Source organism: Solenopsis invicta, chromosome 10, assembly GCF_016802725.1.
Source record: "Solenopsis invicta isolate M01_SB chromosome 10, UNIL_Sinv_3.0, whole genome shotgun sequence".
Taxonomy (NCBI): domain Eukaryota; kingdom Metazoa; phylum Arthropoda; class Insecta; order Hymenoptera; family Formicidae; genus Solenopsis; species Solenopsis invicta.
This window is the reverse complement of record NC_052673.1, coordinates 3,741,084-3,759,364: the sequence shown is the minus strand read 5'-3', so window position 1 is coordinate 3,759,364 and position 18,281 is coordinate 3,741,084. Positions and strand designations below refer to the sequence as shown.

The following is an 18,281-nucleotide window of genomic DNA, read 5'->3' as shown; positions in this document are numbered from 1 at the left end:
GGAAAGAAAAAGTTTTTGAAGGTCCCTGAGTCCTTGACAGAAGTTCAGAAATTCATTAACCAAGATTTCGTGGCGTAAGTATAACCTCTTGATACAGCGTATGAGAATTACTTTATAGAACTAAAATTAGTTGTATAAAAAGCAGTTGTACAAAAATAAAAAAATATAGACAAGTTTAGATTTTTTATATTGTTAAAAGAGATACAAATTATTATTGTTACTATATTTATAATATTTTACTTTTAACATATTATAATAGTTTACTTTTATCATATATTTTTAATGTATATTGTACAATTTTGGTTTTTCAATTTTTGTGTAATTTTAGATTTTAGTGTTTTATTTTAATGTTTTCTATTTAATTTTTGCAGATTTTATAAAAGAATTATGGATGATATAAATAAAAATGAAGTAACTGTCTGATGTGACGAAAGTACACGTTTATTATTAGATAAATATGAACAATATTTGCCTTTAATTGGGCCTATGAAACAATTTAAAAGTAAAAAAGCAATGTGGATACAAATATCTAATGATATATTAACAGCTCTAAACATTGAACGAAGTGCTGTACAATGTGAGAATCGTTACAAAACTATCTTGAAACGCAAGATGCAATCTGTAAAAAACAATCAACAGTCAGGTGCAAAGCGAATAAGAGTAGAATTTGAAGAAGAATTGAACAAGATAAAGGCAATAGATGACAGTTTGGAACCTGAAGTTTTGCAAGGTCCTGGGAAAATAATTGTAAACGATAAAGAAAATGCAGTAAACAATTTCACAACACAAAAGGCAACAAGAAAGTTATCTGTAAGTGAAACTTTATTACAGATTCAGAAAGAGAAAAAAGAAAGAAAAGAGATAAGACATACTAAAAAACTACATTTATTACGTAACTTTATGAAGACGTTTTCAACAGACGGCGATAAAACTGGCAATAATAATTAATAGAAATCGCATAATTTTTAAATTTATGTTGAATGTTCTTCTAGACAGCACAATAGCCTAAAAAACACCCTAAAGACGTTCTTAGGATGTACTATATCCTGAGAATATTTCAAAGATGTTCCTAGAGATTTTGAGACTTTTGTTTTTTTTATTTTGTACGTAATGAGATACGTATTGAAAACTGTGTTGTAAGTTATGTTCTATTGAAGATTTTTTTGAACGTACTACTAAAAACTAATTCTTTATACGTTATGTAATAGGGATTAAATAATTACAGATTATTTTTTATTTGTGTAATACCAAACATTTTATGCGTTATATAATATTAGAGAGATTGTTTCTTTATGCGTTGTGTAATAATAAAAACTTTTGTTATGCGTTATGGAGATACTAAGACTGTTTATTTTTAATTTTCTGCAATACTAAATGTTATTTCTTTATATTTACATGCTATAAAAATCGCTTATTATTTTTTGTTATTTGATAGTATTCACACAGATTATTTTCTCATATTCTTTAAAATATTAATTAAAATAAATATTAAGTCATATATTAATAAATAAAAGAACATATATTGTATTTTAAAGAAAAAATTTTATTTGTGCATGTATGTTTATTTTTTATTACATGTTCCTTAATTAAAAGGTAATACATTGCAAATAATATCTCGTTTTATTTTACCTTGCATCTTATCGTTCGGATTCTGTTCATTATAGATATTTCTTTCATAATATTCTATATCTTCATTATCTAAATCATTTAAAATATCATTATTCATAAGACATAAATTATGTAACACACAGCAGGAAATAATAAAATTAGCAGAACGTTTAACGGTGATAAAATCTAGTTGCAGTAGTTGCCTAAATCTTTGTTTCAATAAACCAAAAGCATTTTCTATTTTAACTCTTGTCATAGACAATTTATGATTATAATTTTGTTGAGCTTCAGTAAGATTACCATAATCTCTACAAGGAGTTAATAAATATTTTTTTAATGGATATGCCGCATCGCCTAATAAGTGGTAATCTCCTGATATATTTTGTATCTTGTTATTTAAAAATGATAGTTGGAATATTCTTGCATAGTGTATTTTACTGGGAGGGCCAGTAAAAACGTCTAAAAATATTTTGTTGGCATCACAAACTGCTTGTAATGTCAAAGATGGATAATCATATCTATTAACGTATGTGCTCTTAATTTTTTTAGCAGGTGTTCTGATTTTAATATACGTTCCATCTATGCATCCGATAACTCCGGGAAATCCACATATCTGAAACAAAATTATTTTATGCTTAGACTTATTGTCAGTTTAATTTACTTTTCATCTTTTTCTAATTTTTAAAACTAAACAGATAAAAAGTTAATTATACCGAGATTAAAATTAATTTATATTTGTGGAAATGGGCATTAGAAATAAAATAAAGAACTAAATAATAATAATACTAAAGATTTCTACTAAATGCTAAAGATTACTACATGTTAATGGCAAACAGAAAAATATATGCATAACAGAATGTATTATCTCAGACTAGCTTGAGAATTGCATAACATCATATAATCTTTCATCACAGATCTCCTTTGTCCTTCTAGTAGCCCACGTTTACGAAAGTATTCAAATGCTTCGATAATAAATTCTACAACAAGAGACAAAAAAAATTAAAGAAATTAATATATATAAAAAAAAAGCTATACATCACTTATATATATATATATATATATATATAAGTTATATATATATATAAGTTCCTAGAGCTCCTAAGTGGAGCATAGGGCCTCTATGAAAACCCTCCATCTGGTTCTATTTGGGGCCATGGCTTTGATTTCCGTCCAGGTTTTTCCGCAGTGTCTCAGCTCTTCCTGCACCGTACGACGCCAGGATTGCGGGGGTCTGCCACGTCTCCTTTGTCCCTGAGGGTTCCACTCCAATGCTTGTTTGGTGATGCTGGGGTCTGATTTTCTCAGCGTGTGGCCGATCCATTTCCATTTACGCAGCTTCAGTTCTGTTATTATAGGTTTCTGTCCTGTCCGTTGCCACAGCTCGACGTTAGAAATCACGTTTGGCCAAAAAATTCGCAAAATTCTTCTCAGACATTTGTTGACAAAGGTCTGTATTTGAGCGTGGATTAGAGTAGATGTCTTCCAGGTCTCGCATCCGTAAAACAATACGGAAAGCACGTTGGTCCTGAAAATGCGCAGCTTAGTGTGGGTTGAATACTCTTGCGAGCTCCACACCTTGTTAAGTACGCCGAAAGCTTGTTTGGCCTTACGCAGCCTAGTCTCGACATCCTGAGACGCGCCACCGTCCGGACTGACCACACAACCAAGATACGTAAAATTTTCAGTATCCTTGATAGGCTGACCTCCGATTTGGAATGGTTGTTTGTTCCTAGCGCATATCCTCATCGATTCCGTTTTCTGAATATTAATGTGTAGTCCTACCTTCATGGCTTCAGTTTCCAGCAGGGACAGCTTTCTTTGCATGTCCGAGAAGGAATGCGTCATGAAGCAGATATCATCTGCATATGCTAAGTCCCCCAACTGCGAGAATGATGTCCATTGGATGCCACGTGTTTTGTTAGCAACCTTAGCCATTATTGAATCCAGAACCAGGTTAAAAAGGAGGGGGGAGAGTGTGCACCCCTGCCTAACGCCCTTCAAGATTGGAAAGGGGTCACTTCTGGATCCATTGTGAAGCACCGTGCAAGTAGCGTCACTATATAGCTTCTTGATTATATTGTTAGTTTCGATGGGACTTTTAATTGTTTGAACGTGTTCCAAATAGCTACGTGTTTGATGCTATCGAATGCTCTTTGGAAGTCGACGAAGACCAAGTACAAAGAGGAGCGCCACTCCGCAGATTGTTATCCTCAGGGTATTAACATGGGTATTATTATCCTCAGGGTATTAACATGGTCAATGCACGACGTATTGGGTCTAAATCCACATTGCTCTTGCCTTAGTTTAGGTTCCAAGGTCGTGGTAAGCCTCTTCTGTATTACAGATGCCACTATTTTATTTACAGTGTTTAGCAGCGTTATACCGCGCCAATTGCCACATTCCATTAAGTTACCCTTTTTGGGGATTTTAACTATTAAGCCTTCCTTCCAAGGGGGATTGAAAGAATTGTTATCCCAGGCATGCTTGAGTAATGGGTACAGGAGTTCCACTGTTGCCTCGACGTGGGCTTTTAAGATTTCGGCAGGAATGTCGTCTGGACCTGCCGCCTTGTTGTTTTTCAATCCTCTTACAGCTGTCCTGATTTCCGACTTGCCCGGAACCTCGCAGTTTATGTCCAGAGCTTCTTCAGGATCGTTTACGATGCCCTCGTCGCACTCCGTCACGTCCTGAGTATTATCAGTCTGGGCCGTGTTATTCAACAATTGCTCAAAATATTCTCTCCATCTGCTCAGTTGGTCCTCCCTTGTATTCAGTAGGTCCCCCTCCTTGCTTCGCACCGGAACGTTGATATTAAAGCTTCGCGCACTCAATCTCTTAGTGATTCTATAAAGTTCTCTGCTGTTGTGAGATTCTGCAGCGGTTTGCGCTGCCTCGGCTAGTGAGTTGATCCATCTTCTCCTGTCCCTTCTTGCACTTCTTTTGATATTACGATTGATATCGTTATAGAGTCTGGTGAGAGCCGCTATATCCGTGTCCAAATTAGCATGATTTATTTCCTGCTTAATTGCTTTGCGTCTTTCTATAAGCTCCCAGGTCTCTTCGCCAAGCCATTCCTTCCTCTTAGAACTTTTAGTTCCTAGTACTTCCTTCGTCATGCTTGTTATTTGGTTACTAACTATCTCCCACTCCTCCGTGCGGTCTTTTATAAGATTGGATGTCACTTCTCTATATTTTCCTTTGTAGTGCTACAAGGTTGCGGGAGTTTTAAGTCTATCCAACTGGAACTTCTTCCGTGTGGCGAGGGCTGCCGCGGTAGCAATTTTGGCTAATTTTATTTGTAGTGTTGCCAGCAGCAAGTGATGGTCGCTGCCTATGTCAGCACCCCTCCTATTCCTAACATCCAATAGCGATCTTCTCCAGGTTTTTGAGATCAGAAGATGGTCAATCCGATTATTTGTTCTGTGGTCTGGAGACATCCATGTTACCTTATGTATGTCTTTGTGCGGGAATAGCGTTCCTCCAATTAATAGATTGTGCTGAAGGCAAAGGTCCTGTAGCAGCCCACCGTTTATATTTCTGGTGCCCATCCCACAGCGCCCCATTATGTGCTCCAAACCTCTGTTGTCGCTGCCAACTTTCGCATTAAGGTCTCCCATAAGTAGCAGAATATCACCTTTCGGGGTATTTGTAATTGTGGAAGAGAGTTGGTCGTAAAAGTCTTCCTTAGTTTCCAGTGGAGCTTGTTCTGTCGGCGCATAGCAGTGGACTATTGTTAAGTTTCTTGCGTGCGTTCTAAAGCGCGCCGTAATCAATCTATCTGATATGGGTTTCCAATTAAGGAGGCAACGCTTCGCAGTTTTACTTAGGACCATGCTTACACCGCTCTCATGCGCCTCTCCCGACGGCTTGCCAGAAAAGATGATCGTCTCCCCACCAGCAGCCATGTGCTCACCAGAGTCATTCCACCTCATCTCGCTGATACCGAGTATTTCTAGCTTATATTGATTGAACTCTTTCATTAGTTGCGCTAGTCTTGATGTTTCATATAGAGTTCTCACATTCCAGCAGCCGATTCTTGTCCGTTTCCTTGCTAATGTCGTTTCCCTGTGATCCGTCCGGTTATTTTTCATAGAGGATTCAGTAATCATGTATGTTTAAGATAAGTAAGTGATTGGCCTACTGTATCCGATTCCGGTGGTGGGGCTGCCACCTTATCGCCTCCAGAAGTGCGAAGTCTTTTCTGTCGGGGGGGACTACCCTTAGTCGGCCTGTTCCAGTTTTCTGGCGCCGGAAACTCGCCATTCACCCTCAACCGTCAGCTATTCTATCTGGCAGGGCGGGAAGAACATTGTCCGGGGGCCACGCGACCGTAGTCTTCTTGGACGTGGAAGTAGGATTTGCTGAGACACTTCAAAGGAAGCTGCGGGCGTTTCTCCGAGTTTTATTGTCAAGGAAGTGCCGACTGCTTATCTGACCTCAGAGACCCATTATCAGCCATTTAGCCCCCAGATGTACATCACTTACAACTCTATAACTTCTCCAAGAGTCGGTTCATTACACTTTGATAAATCTCAATAGCACGATCCTGTCGCTCCATACGCTCAGTGTGCCTCTTCTGTCAAGCATTTTCTTTTTTATTAGACTCCTCTTTTTTCGAGGTAAGTAATCTTTCGATATTTTTCTCAGTGACACTTCTTTTCCTCTTTTTGGATTTAGGAGTAGAATCACGTTCACTGTCGTCTTCACTGCTGTTGTTTAGGCATACAGAAGCTGCATTTGAAGAATATCTATTGAATTATGTTTTCTTAATATTGAAGTTATGGACACAGGTTTCACAGCTGGCTTGTCACCAAGAGTATCATCCATTTCTTTATAAAACTTGCATGTAGCAACTGGAAGGCCACTTTTCTTCTCATTTTTATCTCTAGCTTTCACATAGTGTTTCCTAAAGTCCTTAAATTTGTCTTCACATTGCTGACCAGTATAGTCCCAGAGTGAGTTCTCTTTCTTCAACTTGCTGGCTATTATTTCCCAGACTTTCTTGTTAGTAATGGTGGTGCTTTTAAAATAACTTTCGTGTCCTTTCCATTCATCAATAACAGTTCTAATAGCATAATCATCTTTCCACGATGCTGCATCAATAAGAAATAAGAATAGATAATAAACAATAGTATATAAGGAGACGAAATTATGATTAAAGAACATACGTACTTTTCTTGCCAGGAATGTCAGTGAGCGGTTGACTTTGTAAATTTTTATTTTCCGCAGCAAATTTTTTACCAGGCAACAGTTCTGTTTTTGACGCCAGAGATTCATCTGTTCACCAATAAATATTATTTATTCATTTTGATAGATTTATCGAATAATGTAGTCTTACATACAATATTTAGTAAAACAGAAATTAGTAATACAATGAACTTGCATCTGTGATAAGAAATAAGAACAGATAATAAACAGTGTATAAGGAAACAAAATTATGATTAAAAAGAACATACGTACTTTTCTTGCCAGAAATGTCAGTGAGCGGTTGATTTTGTAAATTTTTATTTTCCGCAGCGGAGTTTGCAGTGGATTTTTCACCAGGCAACAGTTCTGTTTTTGACGCTAGAGTCTCACCTGTTCACCAATAAATATTATTTACTTATTTTTATAGATTTATCGAATAAAGTAGTCTTACATATAATATTTAGTAAAACAGAAATTAGTAATAACAAAAAACTTGCCTACAGATTTCAACATGCAGATTGAAAGATGCTAGATTTTCAGGTGTTAAATCAAGGTGCACTGGACAATCATCTATTAAAATAAAAAAATAAAAAAATAAACAATGATTGAGGCTCAAATATTTAAAAATACCAAATATAAGCTACTAACCAATCAAAGTTATTAATGATATTATAAACAATTTTACACATAACACTAACAGACCTTTTGACCTAAAAATCATCTTCAGTGTAATGTATAATAATATATATAAAGATAATGCTAGCTAAATAACAATACATGTGTATATATATATATATATATATATATATATATATATATATATATACTCACGCACGCACGCACGCACACAAAGGCTGCGGTCCGTTATTTACTGCGAATGCTGACGCTATGACGTCATACGTCAAGCGTACTGCGAATATCGTTCCGTTTTAACTTCATGCGCTTTCTGACTACTGCGAGATCATAAAACGGAACGCCATACAGTACACTTCTACAGTTGTTTTTAACCTCTACCGCAATGAATACTAATAAAATTGTAGCTGTAGTAGTTACCAATTTATTAGTAGATAATCTAAATATAAGTGATTCGAATGATTCAAGTGATTCAGATTACGAAATTCTAAGAAAATTAAACCGGCGAATTCGTGTATCCAAAGTGCGTTATAAAAATTATGTGGAGAATATTATTTCTTCATATTCAGATATGGAATTTAAAACTCATTTTCGGTAAATTGTTGAATACAAATGTAATTTCATAAATTACTTGAAAAATAATAATAGGATAATCTAAAAACTTTTAACGTAATCAATAAAGTATTAAAAAATTTTATTTTTCTCTTAAGGTAAATGTAACTTACACAAAAATCTAATAATTGTAAATTAATAAAAGTAATTTGTTTTAATTCTCTTTTTATTATAATTTTAAATTATAATTATAATTTGAAATATTTGAGGATTATAATAAAATTTTAATATTATATATAATAAAAAAAGTACTTAAAATACTAATAGTAATAAGTTTTAATAAGTTTGTTTAGTAATAAGTTTTGTATAGATGTGTTGCGTTATTGTTTATTTTATTCATAATTACAGTAAATAGATTGTTTATTATTTACAAAATGAGACGCGCAACATTTATGTTTTTGTTAGATTTATTAACTCCACATCTTGTAAAAAATTCAGAAAGATTTCGACGTTTTCCAATATCACCTGAAAAACAATTATTAATATCTATTTGGGTAATGGTCACAGCCGATTCATACAGGTAAATGTTTCATAATTTAAAGTTTAAAATTATTTATTTTAAATCATTATCAAATATATTTTTCATCATTTTTCATTGATTTCCTAAATATTATATACAGGGTGTTTCAGACCACCCGTACACTCCTTTTCTCTTCGCAGGATTAGGACCAATCAAAAATATGTTCAGACGAAAGTTGTAGGGTTTCAAAAGATCTATTCAATGATCTGATCAGTTTGACCTTGGATGGCGTCGCCAAGGTCAGATCGAAATCACATTAAGTTTTTTAAATGGAACACCCTATTTTTGATTCCAGAATCTAATAGCTGGTGTCAAGACCTTTCCAAAACACTATAAGAATGTTTATTTTCGTTGACTACTTTCCGAGTTGTGCGGCTTGAAAGTTACACTACCGCCAGCATCAGCATTACTCAAGATGTACCATGTGGTGGTTACTTAGTCGGATTTAATCTTGTGTGTGGGTGTGTGCATACGTGCATGCGTATGTGTATGGGGGAGGAAAAGGGGAGTCAAAGTTTTATGTACTCTGCTTTTGTTTATTAACTGGATTGATTATGTTTGATGATCAATCATGTCCAGATTGACTGTATGCATTTTCCCGTGCTTAGCATTATCCAGAATGAACGACGTGGACGTGACGAGAATTTCATCCCATTGGGGTGCTTGATTCACGTGAGTCCCCTTGCCTCTCACGTTTGGGGTGCTTGATTCACGTGAGTCCCCTTGCCTCTCACGTTTGGGGTGCTTGATTCACGTGAGTCCCCTTGCCTCTCACGTTTGGGGTGCTTGATTCACGTGAGTCCCCTTGCCTCTCACATTTGGGGTGCTTGATTCACGTGAGTCCCCTTGCCTCTCACGTTCGGGAATGAATGAGTGTATGTTTTGTTAAGCGACTAAATGTTCAAAGTGAGCACCATTCTCTGCGATGCAAGCATCAACTCTATTTTGAAAATCATTGGTTGCTCGAAGAATTTCCTCGGCACGTAAGGATCGAATTGCTTCACTTATTCTACGAATCATATTATCCCTCGTAGTCGGACGTTCATGATAGACCAAGTTTTTTATCCTTCCCCAGAAATAATAATCAAGGACGGTGAGATCTGGTGATCGGGGTGGATAATTGATTGGACCGTATTTGCCTATCCACTTGTCGGGGAACATAGTATTTAATGCCGCACGAGCAACTCTCGATGTATGAGACGGACATGCATCTTGTTGGAACCACATGTTCAGGCGCAATTGCAGAGGAATATTTTCTAGTAAGACAGGAAGATCTGTCATTATCAAGGCGGAATATCTATCACCGTTTAGATTTTCGTCAAAGAAAACAGGACCTATGATTTGACTTCCAATAATTCCACACCAAACATTGACTTTTCAAATGGTTTGATGATCTACTTCTCTCAACCAGTGAGGATTATTTTGTGCCCAATAACGAGAGTTCCAAGTATTAACAGATCCATCACTTTTAAGTGTACATTCGTCAGAAAATAAAATTTTCAAGTGGAAATCAAGTGGTTGCTGTCTTATAAAGTTGCAAAATACAAGTCTCTGTCTAATATCGTTATAATTCAACGCTTGATGAACAGACATTCTGTAAGGGTGAAATTTGTTATTTTTTAGAATGCGCCAAACACTGATTTTACTAACACCAGAATCTTGTTCTCGTCGTCTTAAAGAATCATAAGGGTTCAATTCTGTCGATGCAAGAATTTCCACTGTTCTTTCATCCATAATCGGACGACGAATTTGTGTACCTTTGTTATGTTGAGGCTGTACGACACATTTAATTTTGATTCGTTTAGCCAAACGTGAAAAAACATTTCGCGAGTGAGGAGTCCGATCAGGATAACGTTCCGCCACAATCTTTCCGCTGCAATGAATGTACCTCGACACTCACCTAAAATTAGCAGCATATCATATGCTTCTTCATTGGAATAGGACATGGCTAAATAAACCTAGACTAATAAAGAGGGTCGGATTTTTGTTGCGCGATTGATACTGATATGACGGTTATTGAAGACGTAGGTGATAAGTTTGAGAGAGTTATTGTCACTCGTGTTGAGTTGAGTCACAATAGCGTTGTGGTGAATACATCTCTACTACATCCTATGCAAATAACAATATGTATAAAATCACGAGTTAGACATCGTTACGCAGAAAGCCGCGCTCGTTATTGCTCGTGTGCTACCGTTAAAGTAATAATGTAATTACATAATATTATGACATACATATGTATGTGACTATCTACGGTCGCGACAGCTAACTTTCACGATTTTTCATGATCTGTTTTTGTTGGCCCGGCTCGCGTGTTTATTTTCTTTATGTCGGCTGCACGGCTTTCTGCGTAACGCGTGATTTTATATTGTTATTTACATGGTGTTGGCGGTAGTGTAACTTTCAAGCCGCACAACTCGGAAAGTAGTCAACGAAAATAAACTTTCTTGTAGTGTTTTGGAAAGGTCTTGACACCAGCTATTAGATTCTGGAATCAAAAATAGGGTGTTTCATTTAAAAAACTTAATGTGATTTCGATCTGACCTTGGCGACGCCATCCAAGGTCAAACTGATAAGATCATTGAATAGATCTTTTGAAACCCTACAACTTTCGTCTGAACATATTTTTGATTGGTCCTAATCCTGCGAAGAGAAAAGGGGTGTACGGGTAGTCTGAAACACCCTGTATATATATACAGGGTGATTTAGAACGACCCATGTGTCCCTGTAAAAACGTGTTCGTGAATAAATTCTGAGACAATTTTTCCTGTACGAAAAATTTGTCCGACACTTACTTTTTGAATAATAAGAGGATAAAGTTAGCGAATCACGAGCCGTGTACACATGGTAGACAAAGGCGGCGCAACTCACCGTCCGACACAGGTAAGCGCCCGCGTCGGACGGTGAGTTGCGCCGCCTTTGTCTACCATGTGTACACGACCCGTGATTCGCTAACTTTATCCTCTTATTATTCAAAAAGTAAGTATCGGACAAATTTTTCGTATAGGAAAAATCATCTCAGAATTTATTCAAGAACACGTCTTTACAGGGACACATGGGTCGTTCTGAATCACCCTGTATATATATATATATATATATATATATATATATATATATATATATATATATATACAGGGTGTCAGGTAACGATCGCCCGTGGTTTCGTGGATTGATAGATCAAGTAAAACTGAGCAGAAAAGTCCTTTACCATTTTTTAATATTTGCCATAGTTAACGAAATAAAAATTAATAAAGTCTGCGAATAAGCGCGTATCACCGCGCGCAAGGACCGCCCGCCGGTCGCCGAGAGTAGGCAGCCGCGGCTGTAGGCGCGGCGCTGTGCGGTGAGGAGGGAAAACAGCTACTGCTTTTCCTTCCTCACCGCACAGCGCCGCGCCTACAGCCGCGGCTGCCTACGTCTCGGCGACCGGCGGGCGGTCCTTGCGCGCGGTGATACGCGCTTATTCGCAGACTTTATTAATTTTTATTTCGTTAACTATGGCAAATATTAAAAAGTGGTAAAGGACTTTTCTACTCAGTTTGACTTGATTTATCAATCCACGAAACCACGGGCGATCGTTACCTGACACCCTGTATATATATATGCAGGGTGTCAGGTAACTACCGCCCCTGGTTTTGTGGATTAATAGATCAAGTAAAACTGAGCAGAAAAGTCCTTTACTATTTTTTAATATTTGCCATAGTTAATGAAATAAAAATTAATAAAGTCTGCGAAGAAGCACGTATCACCGTGCGCAAGGACCGCCCACCGGTCGCTGAGACGTAGGCAGCCGGGGCAACCTTCTCCTTGCCGCGCCGCTCGCAGGCCGCAGCTACTGCTGCGTTTTCCACCTCACCGTACCACCACGCCTACAGCCTACAGTAGATACGCCCCCGAGCTATTGCTGCTTTTTCCTCCTCACCGCGCCGCGCCTACAGCCGCGGCTGCCCATGTCTCGGCGATTGACGGGCGGTCCTTGCGCGCGATGGTACACGCTTATTTGCAGACTTTATTAATTTATATTTCGTTAACTATGACAAATATTAAAAAATGGTAAAGGACTTTTCTGCTCAGTTTTACTCGATCTATCAATCCACGAAACAACGGGCGGTAGTTACCTGACACTCTGTATATACGAGGTGTGATCAAAAAAGTGACTTTTCATTTTTATAAAAAAATATTCATTTATTCATCCAAAATAATGTTATCCCCTTCAAAATAATCCCCCTCTGATACAATGCATTTGTGCCAGCGCTTTTTCCAGTCGTCAAAACATTTCTGAAATGCACTTTTGGGTATTGCCTTGAGCTCCTCCAGCGATGCAGCCTTAATCTCCTCAATCGTCGCAAATCTTCGTCCTTTCATAGGCCTTTTCAATTTTGGGAAGAGGAAAAAGTCGCAGGGGGCCAAGTCTGGTGAATACGGTGGCTGAGGCATGATGATAGTATTGTTTTCAGCCAAAAAATTACTCACTAGTAACGACGTGTGCGCAGGTGCATTATCATGGTGCAGAATCCATGAATTTTCTTTCCACACTTCCGGACGTTTTTTTCTTATTGATTCACGCAAACGCCGCATAACCTCAAGGTAATACTCCTTGTTTACCGTACGACCTTGTGGTAGGAATTCTTGATGCACAACGCCATGGTAATCAAAGAAAACTGTGAGCAAAACCTTCACATTCGAACGAACTTGGCGTGCCTTTTTCGGTCTTGGCTCTCCTGGGCTCTTCCATTGGGATGATTGGGCTTTGGTTTCGACGTCATAACCATATACCCATGTTTCGTCACCAGTTATAACCCTTTTGAGCAGATCAGGATCATCATTGACGTCGTTTAACATGTCTTGGGTGATGTTCATGCGACGCTGCTTCTGATCAAAATTAAGCAGTTTTGGAACGAATTTCGCTGACACACGTGTCATACTCAAAACATCCGTTAAAATTGATTGGCATGAGCCAAACGATATGTTAAGATCATCAGCTATTTCTCTAATCGTGATTCGACGATTTTTCAACACAATTTTTTTCACTTCCTGAACATTTTCGTCGGTTTTTGACGTGCTGGGGCGTCCAGAGCGAGGTTCATCGTTAACATTTTCTCGGCCCTCTTGGAATAACTTATACCATTTATAAACATTTTTTTTGCTCAAAGTTGACTCACCGTACGCCACTATCAACATTTCAAGAGTTTTTGAACACTTAATACCATGTTTTACACAAAAATTAGTACAAACTCTCTGCTCCATTATTTTCAACAGCAAAAAATTGCCGAGCACGCAAACACGAGTCTAACCTTTATGCCTCTCACATAAAAACAACACATGCTATATAGTCAAAACTGTGAACATATGATCGTGACGAGTGTACCAACACAAAAAAAAAATTTTGAAATTAGAGTGTACAGAGCGCGCAAAATTCAAAAAGTCACCTTACTTTTTGATCACACCTCGTATATATATATATATATATATATATATATATATATATATATGGGGCATTCTCCGTCAAAAAGGCCACCCCTGCTGCCCATTTCAATTTTTGAGATAAAATGTTCGAAAAGGGCTTAAAATTTTCGTTGAAATGTCTATTTTTCGATGCCGTTTGGCCTTTTGGAAAATTCAAAATGGCGGACCTAATATCACGGCTAGAATGAAAAAAGCCTTTGAAAAAATACATAATAACGTGAATAAATGTGCAAGATATGACGTAGCAGAGGTCTAATCCTTATGTGTAAGTGTGTGAGTGTGTGTGAGTGTGTGTGTGGGGGGAGGTGGGGGAGGGGGAATAAGCGCGCTCATACGCGTGCGTGTATAAATGAATCACGTAAAAATCCTTGCTCAACATGGTCTGGCTATCAAGACATTTGCATACAAAATTTCGAATCATTTCATTATCCTTGTCCTGAAAAAGTACGTCACAAAAAACCTACGGTACAGAAAATATTGTTCTTTAAAAAACATTTTCTCCACAGAATAATAGTAAGATTACTTAAAATTACTTTGAAACTTATACTATACTTATATTCCTCTTTTTGAGATAGTTGATCTATATTAGTCACTTTAACTCTTATGATTGATATGCTTGATTTACGCGAATCCCTTAGCCTCTCACATTCGAGGTGCTTGATTTAAGTGAGTCCCCTTGCCTCTCACATTTGGGGTGCTTGATTTACGTGAGTTCCCTTGCCTCTCACGTGTGTACGTGTGTGCGTGTATGTGTATGTGTGTCTGTATATGTAGATAGATGTTTCATGAAATATTTTTTTATTTTTATCTTATATTTCTTACTTTTGTTCTCATAACTGCCATAGCATTCCATTTGTATCATTGGAATACCTTTTGATTAGTACTTTATTCTCGTCCACAACTATAAACCCATGATTTTTAAGAATTTGCGGTACAGGCGGTGCAGTTTCAAATCTCTTCTTGAGTTTTCTTTTTACCTTCTCATGGTCAGTTTTTTATAAATAAAAAATCTTTATGTTCTTGAAATGTTATTTAGCCCAATTAAAAAGAACTTGAGATGTTAGTATTGCATCCTGTGGTTTAGCAACAAGACTTGCTTTATATGCCTCTCTTTTGAAAGTAGCACCAATGCTATCATAAGCACTTTTACCGTGAGCAGTCGCACTGTAATGCCATTCTGCTTGAATATTGAAATCATGTTTATGATGCACTAAGTTAGCAATCTGAAATTTATTTTTAAAATGCTGTTTTGCCCCATCCGTCATGTATAATACTCTTTTAAGATTTTTGACATTTTTAAAAATCTCTGGAATTAATAATGTTTGTACAGTGTAAACGGCAGCGGTATCGTGTTTCAAACTCTCTAATAAAAATACATTACTCTTGTGCTTCAATTCAGAATTTTCTTTATCATAGTAAATAACAGGAAACACAGTACACTGATCATTGTTGAAGTGAAATGCTTGTGAGGCATTTTGACAAACATATGAATAGTTTTCAAAAAAATCAAACATGACAATTACTTCATCTTCACAAAGATTCTCTTTTTTTTCTGAAATGAAAAGCATTTGTTGTTTGGCGATAAATGAATGAGATTTCAGAATTTGTAATTTGTTGCATAACTCGTTTATGAACTCATCAACTTTTAACTGTTGCGTTAATAGAGTTGATCGATCAGTTCCGGTCCATAAAGAACATTGGACATGGGAAATGCATGAATCGTCCAATAGTTTAGAAAGCTTTGTAGAAAGCTCGGTAGTACCTGGGCATTGATCACATTTATCAAGATAGCAATCAGGATTCGATTCCTTACATATAATTTCATTCAAACAATCTTTATAATTGGAAAGTGGCTTGTCTATATTTTCTGTTAGTTTCCGTACATCAATTGCATCAATCATTAACTTGACATTTTCATGGATTGTGCAAACACAAACGGAATGTGTTCCAGAAGCCCCAGGGAGTATGCAATTTCTAGGTCTAAGTTTAGCAAATGTACTAAAGCTAACATCATATTTTGGGTTGGATTCTTTAAATAAGGCATGCAGTTCTTTTAAATTTAATAGTAAAAAACGTTTTTGCACTATTATCCGTTTATTATTATTTATTAAGGAAATGGCATTCTTCATTCCAGGCATTATCCTGCTGTTTATATCACTATTATAAAACTCAATTATTTTTTCAACAGTAGTTTGCGGTAAAACTTTCCTAACTCTTTTAGTAGTATCAGCTAATACGCCATGGTTGAATTTCAATTCCTTAGATTTTTTTGCTAAATATCGTGATGCATCAAATTCTTTTACTATTTTTCTCACACTCCAAGACGACGGAGCTATAGTGAGAATTCGCATCCTTAAAGGATCATTGTGTTTCAAGGTGGAAAATTTTTGTTTAAGACCATCAAGCATTTCTTCCAGTTCAATTTCTCTAGGTGATCGAATGTTATCTTCATTATAAGAAATCTCTGAGTTATCAATATCCATTGTTAATGAGCTTCCATCACATTCCATATTTGTGACACAATCATTAGATTCATCTAAAGATATATCAACATATTTAATCCTACTTTTTTTCCTACATGCACAACAAATTTTAGAATTAGTCGGTATCTCAGGAAATTTGTCCCGAATGAATTTTGGTATCACTCGTAAATCTTTACCACAATGTCCTTTTTCACCAAGTTTCTTGAATGGATTCATACATCTATCTGTACGAGATTTAGCCGACATTTTTTATTTTGGATGTGGTACAGGTAAGAGGTAATTGGAATAATTGTAGAAAAAGTAAAAGTCGATAAAGAAGAGACAAAAACGTGAGTTGAATATTCTATTTAACATAAAAATACTTATTGATTGACTGAATTACAAACTATAATTAATTAACTCGATAAATTCTGTGACTAATAAATGTATTGTGATGAGGTTCTCTAATCCAAAACAAGACGAGAAAATTTGAAAAATGAAAAAATATTGCTGTGCCTTTTATTCCATATGTGTAGTTTTTTATGTACGAGATATAAGCACTGCCACATCCATCTAGCGGCGATACCGCGTACAACTCGCAGGTGTATGACTTTAAAGATTGATCTTTTGGTTTCATGCAGTGAATATGTCGTCAATATATTCGATTGACTTGTTCGCTATCGACTGTCAATCTCATGTATTTTGATCAACAGATGCTGTTGCATTTTTACGTGATGTTTGCTAACACTATTTGCAATAAAAAAACTGCTTGGCGTTTGTTAACAGTCTGTCATCAATATGTTCGACATTTGCTTACTGTTAACCACTCTGTCATATATTTTAGCAAGATTATTGCATATTAACAAAAGTGTGCTACCATAATTGACTATAACAAAGTATGTTTTCTGTTTGCGGTTTTTCTACTAACTAATCTGTTGCCAACATTTGCAATTGTAAAAAATGTTATGAGGGATAATATAAGTTTCAAAGTAATTTTAAGTAATCTTACTATTATTCTGTGGAGAAAATGTTTTTTAAAGAACAATATTGTCTGTACCGTAGGTTTTTTGTGACGTACTTTGTCAGGCCAAGGATAATGAAATGATTCGAAATTTTGTATGCAAATGTCTTGATAGCCAGACCATGTTGAGCAAGGATTTTTACGTGATTCATTTATACACGCACGCGTATGAGCGCGCGTATCCCCCCTCCCTTCCCCTCCCCCGCCACACACACATTCACGCACACTCACACACATAAGGATTAGACCTCTGCTACGTCATATCTTGCACATTTATTCACGTTATTATGTTTTTTTTCAAAGGCTTTTTTCATTCTAGCCGTGATATTAGGTCCGCCATTTTGAATTTTTCAAAAGGCCAAACGGCATCGAAAAATAGACATTTCAACGAAAATTTTTAGCCCTTTTCGAACATTTTATCTCAAAAATTGAAATGGGCAGCAGGGATGGCCTTTTTGACCAGGAGAATGCCCCATATATATATATATATATATATATATATATATATATATATATATATATATATATACACATATATATACATGTATATATATATATATATATATATATACATGTCCCAAACCAATGCATAAAGATTATCACGATTAGGTAGAAGGGATCGAGATAAATGAAAAAGTCTAATATCATTTTGCGATATTTGCAATAATTTTTGAGTAATAAAATATTAAGGTCAGCCGAATAAGAGCGCGCGGAGAGACAAGCGGTCGCTTGTCTAAGCCGTAGGACCGCCCACTGTGGCTCGATTATAGGCGAC

General features: G+C 36.4%; 1 protein-coding gene across 3 annotated transcripts; it reads right to left on the bottom strand.

Annotated features, from left to right (window-relative positions):
* Positions 1–3,788: 3,788 nt before the first annotated feature.
* Positions 3,789–7,483, bottom strand: LOC105208256 (craniofacial development protein 2). 3 transcript variants are annotated; one of them, XM_039454409.1, is made up of 3 exons: positions 7,069–7,470; positions 6,781–6,885; positions 3,789–6,701 (listed from the first exon to the last, which is right to left on the bottom strand). In XM_039454409.1, the coding sequence occupies exon 3, from the start codon at positions 4,722–4,724 to the stop codon at positions 3,819–3,821; it is 906 nt and encodes a 301-aa protein (XP_039310343.1). In that variant the 5' UTR covers positions 4,725–6,701; positions 6,781–6,885; positions 7,069–7,470; the 3' UTR covers positions 3,789–3,818. The 3 variants fall into 3 exon arrangements, with proteins under 3 accessions (XP_039310343.1, XP_039310344.1, XP_039310345.1); XM_039454411.1 differs by having other exon boundaries at positions 4,720–6,701; positions 7,069–7,483; XM_039454410.1 differs by having other exon boundaries at positions 6,781–7,470.
* Positions 7,484–18,281: the final 10,798 nt, after the last annotated feature.

Bases quoted from the DNA above. Each gene is read 5' to 3' on its own strand.
- LOC105208256 (XM_039454410.1), bottom strand. From the start codon at position 4,724: ATGACGAAGGAAGTACTAGGAACTAAAAGTTCTAAGAGGAAGGAATGG.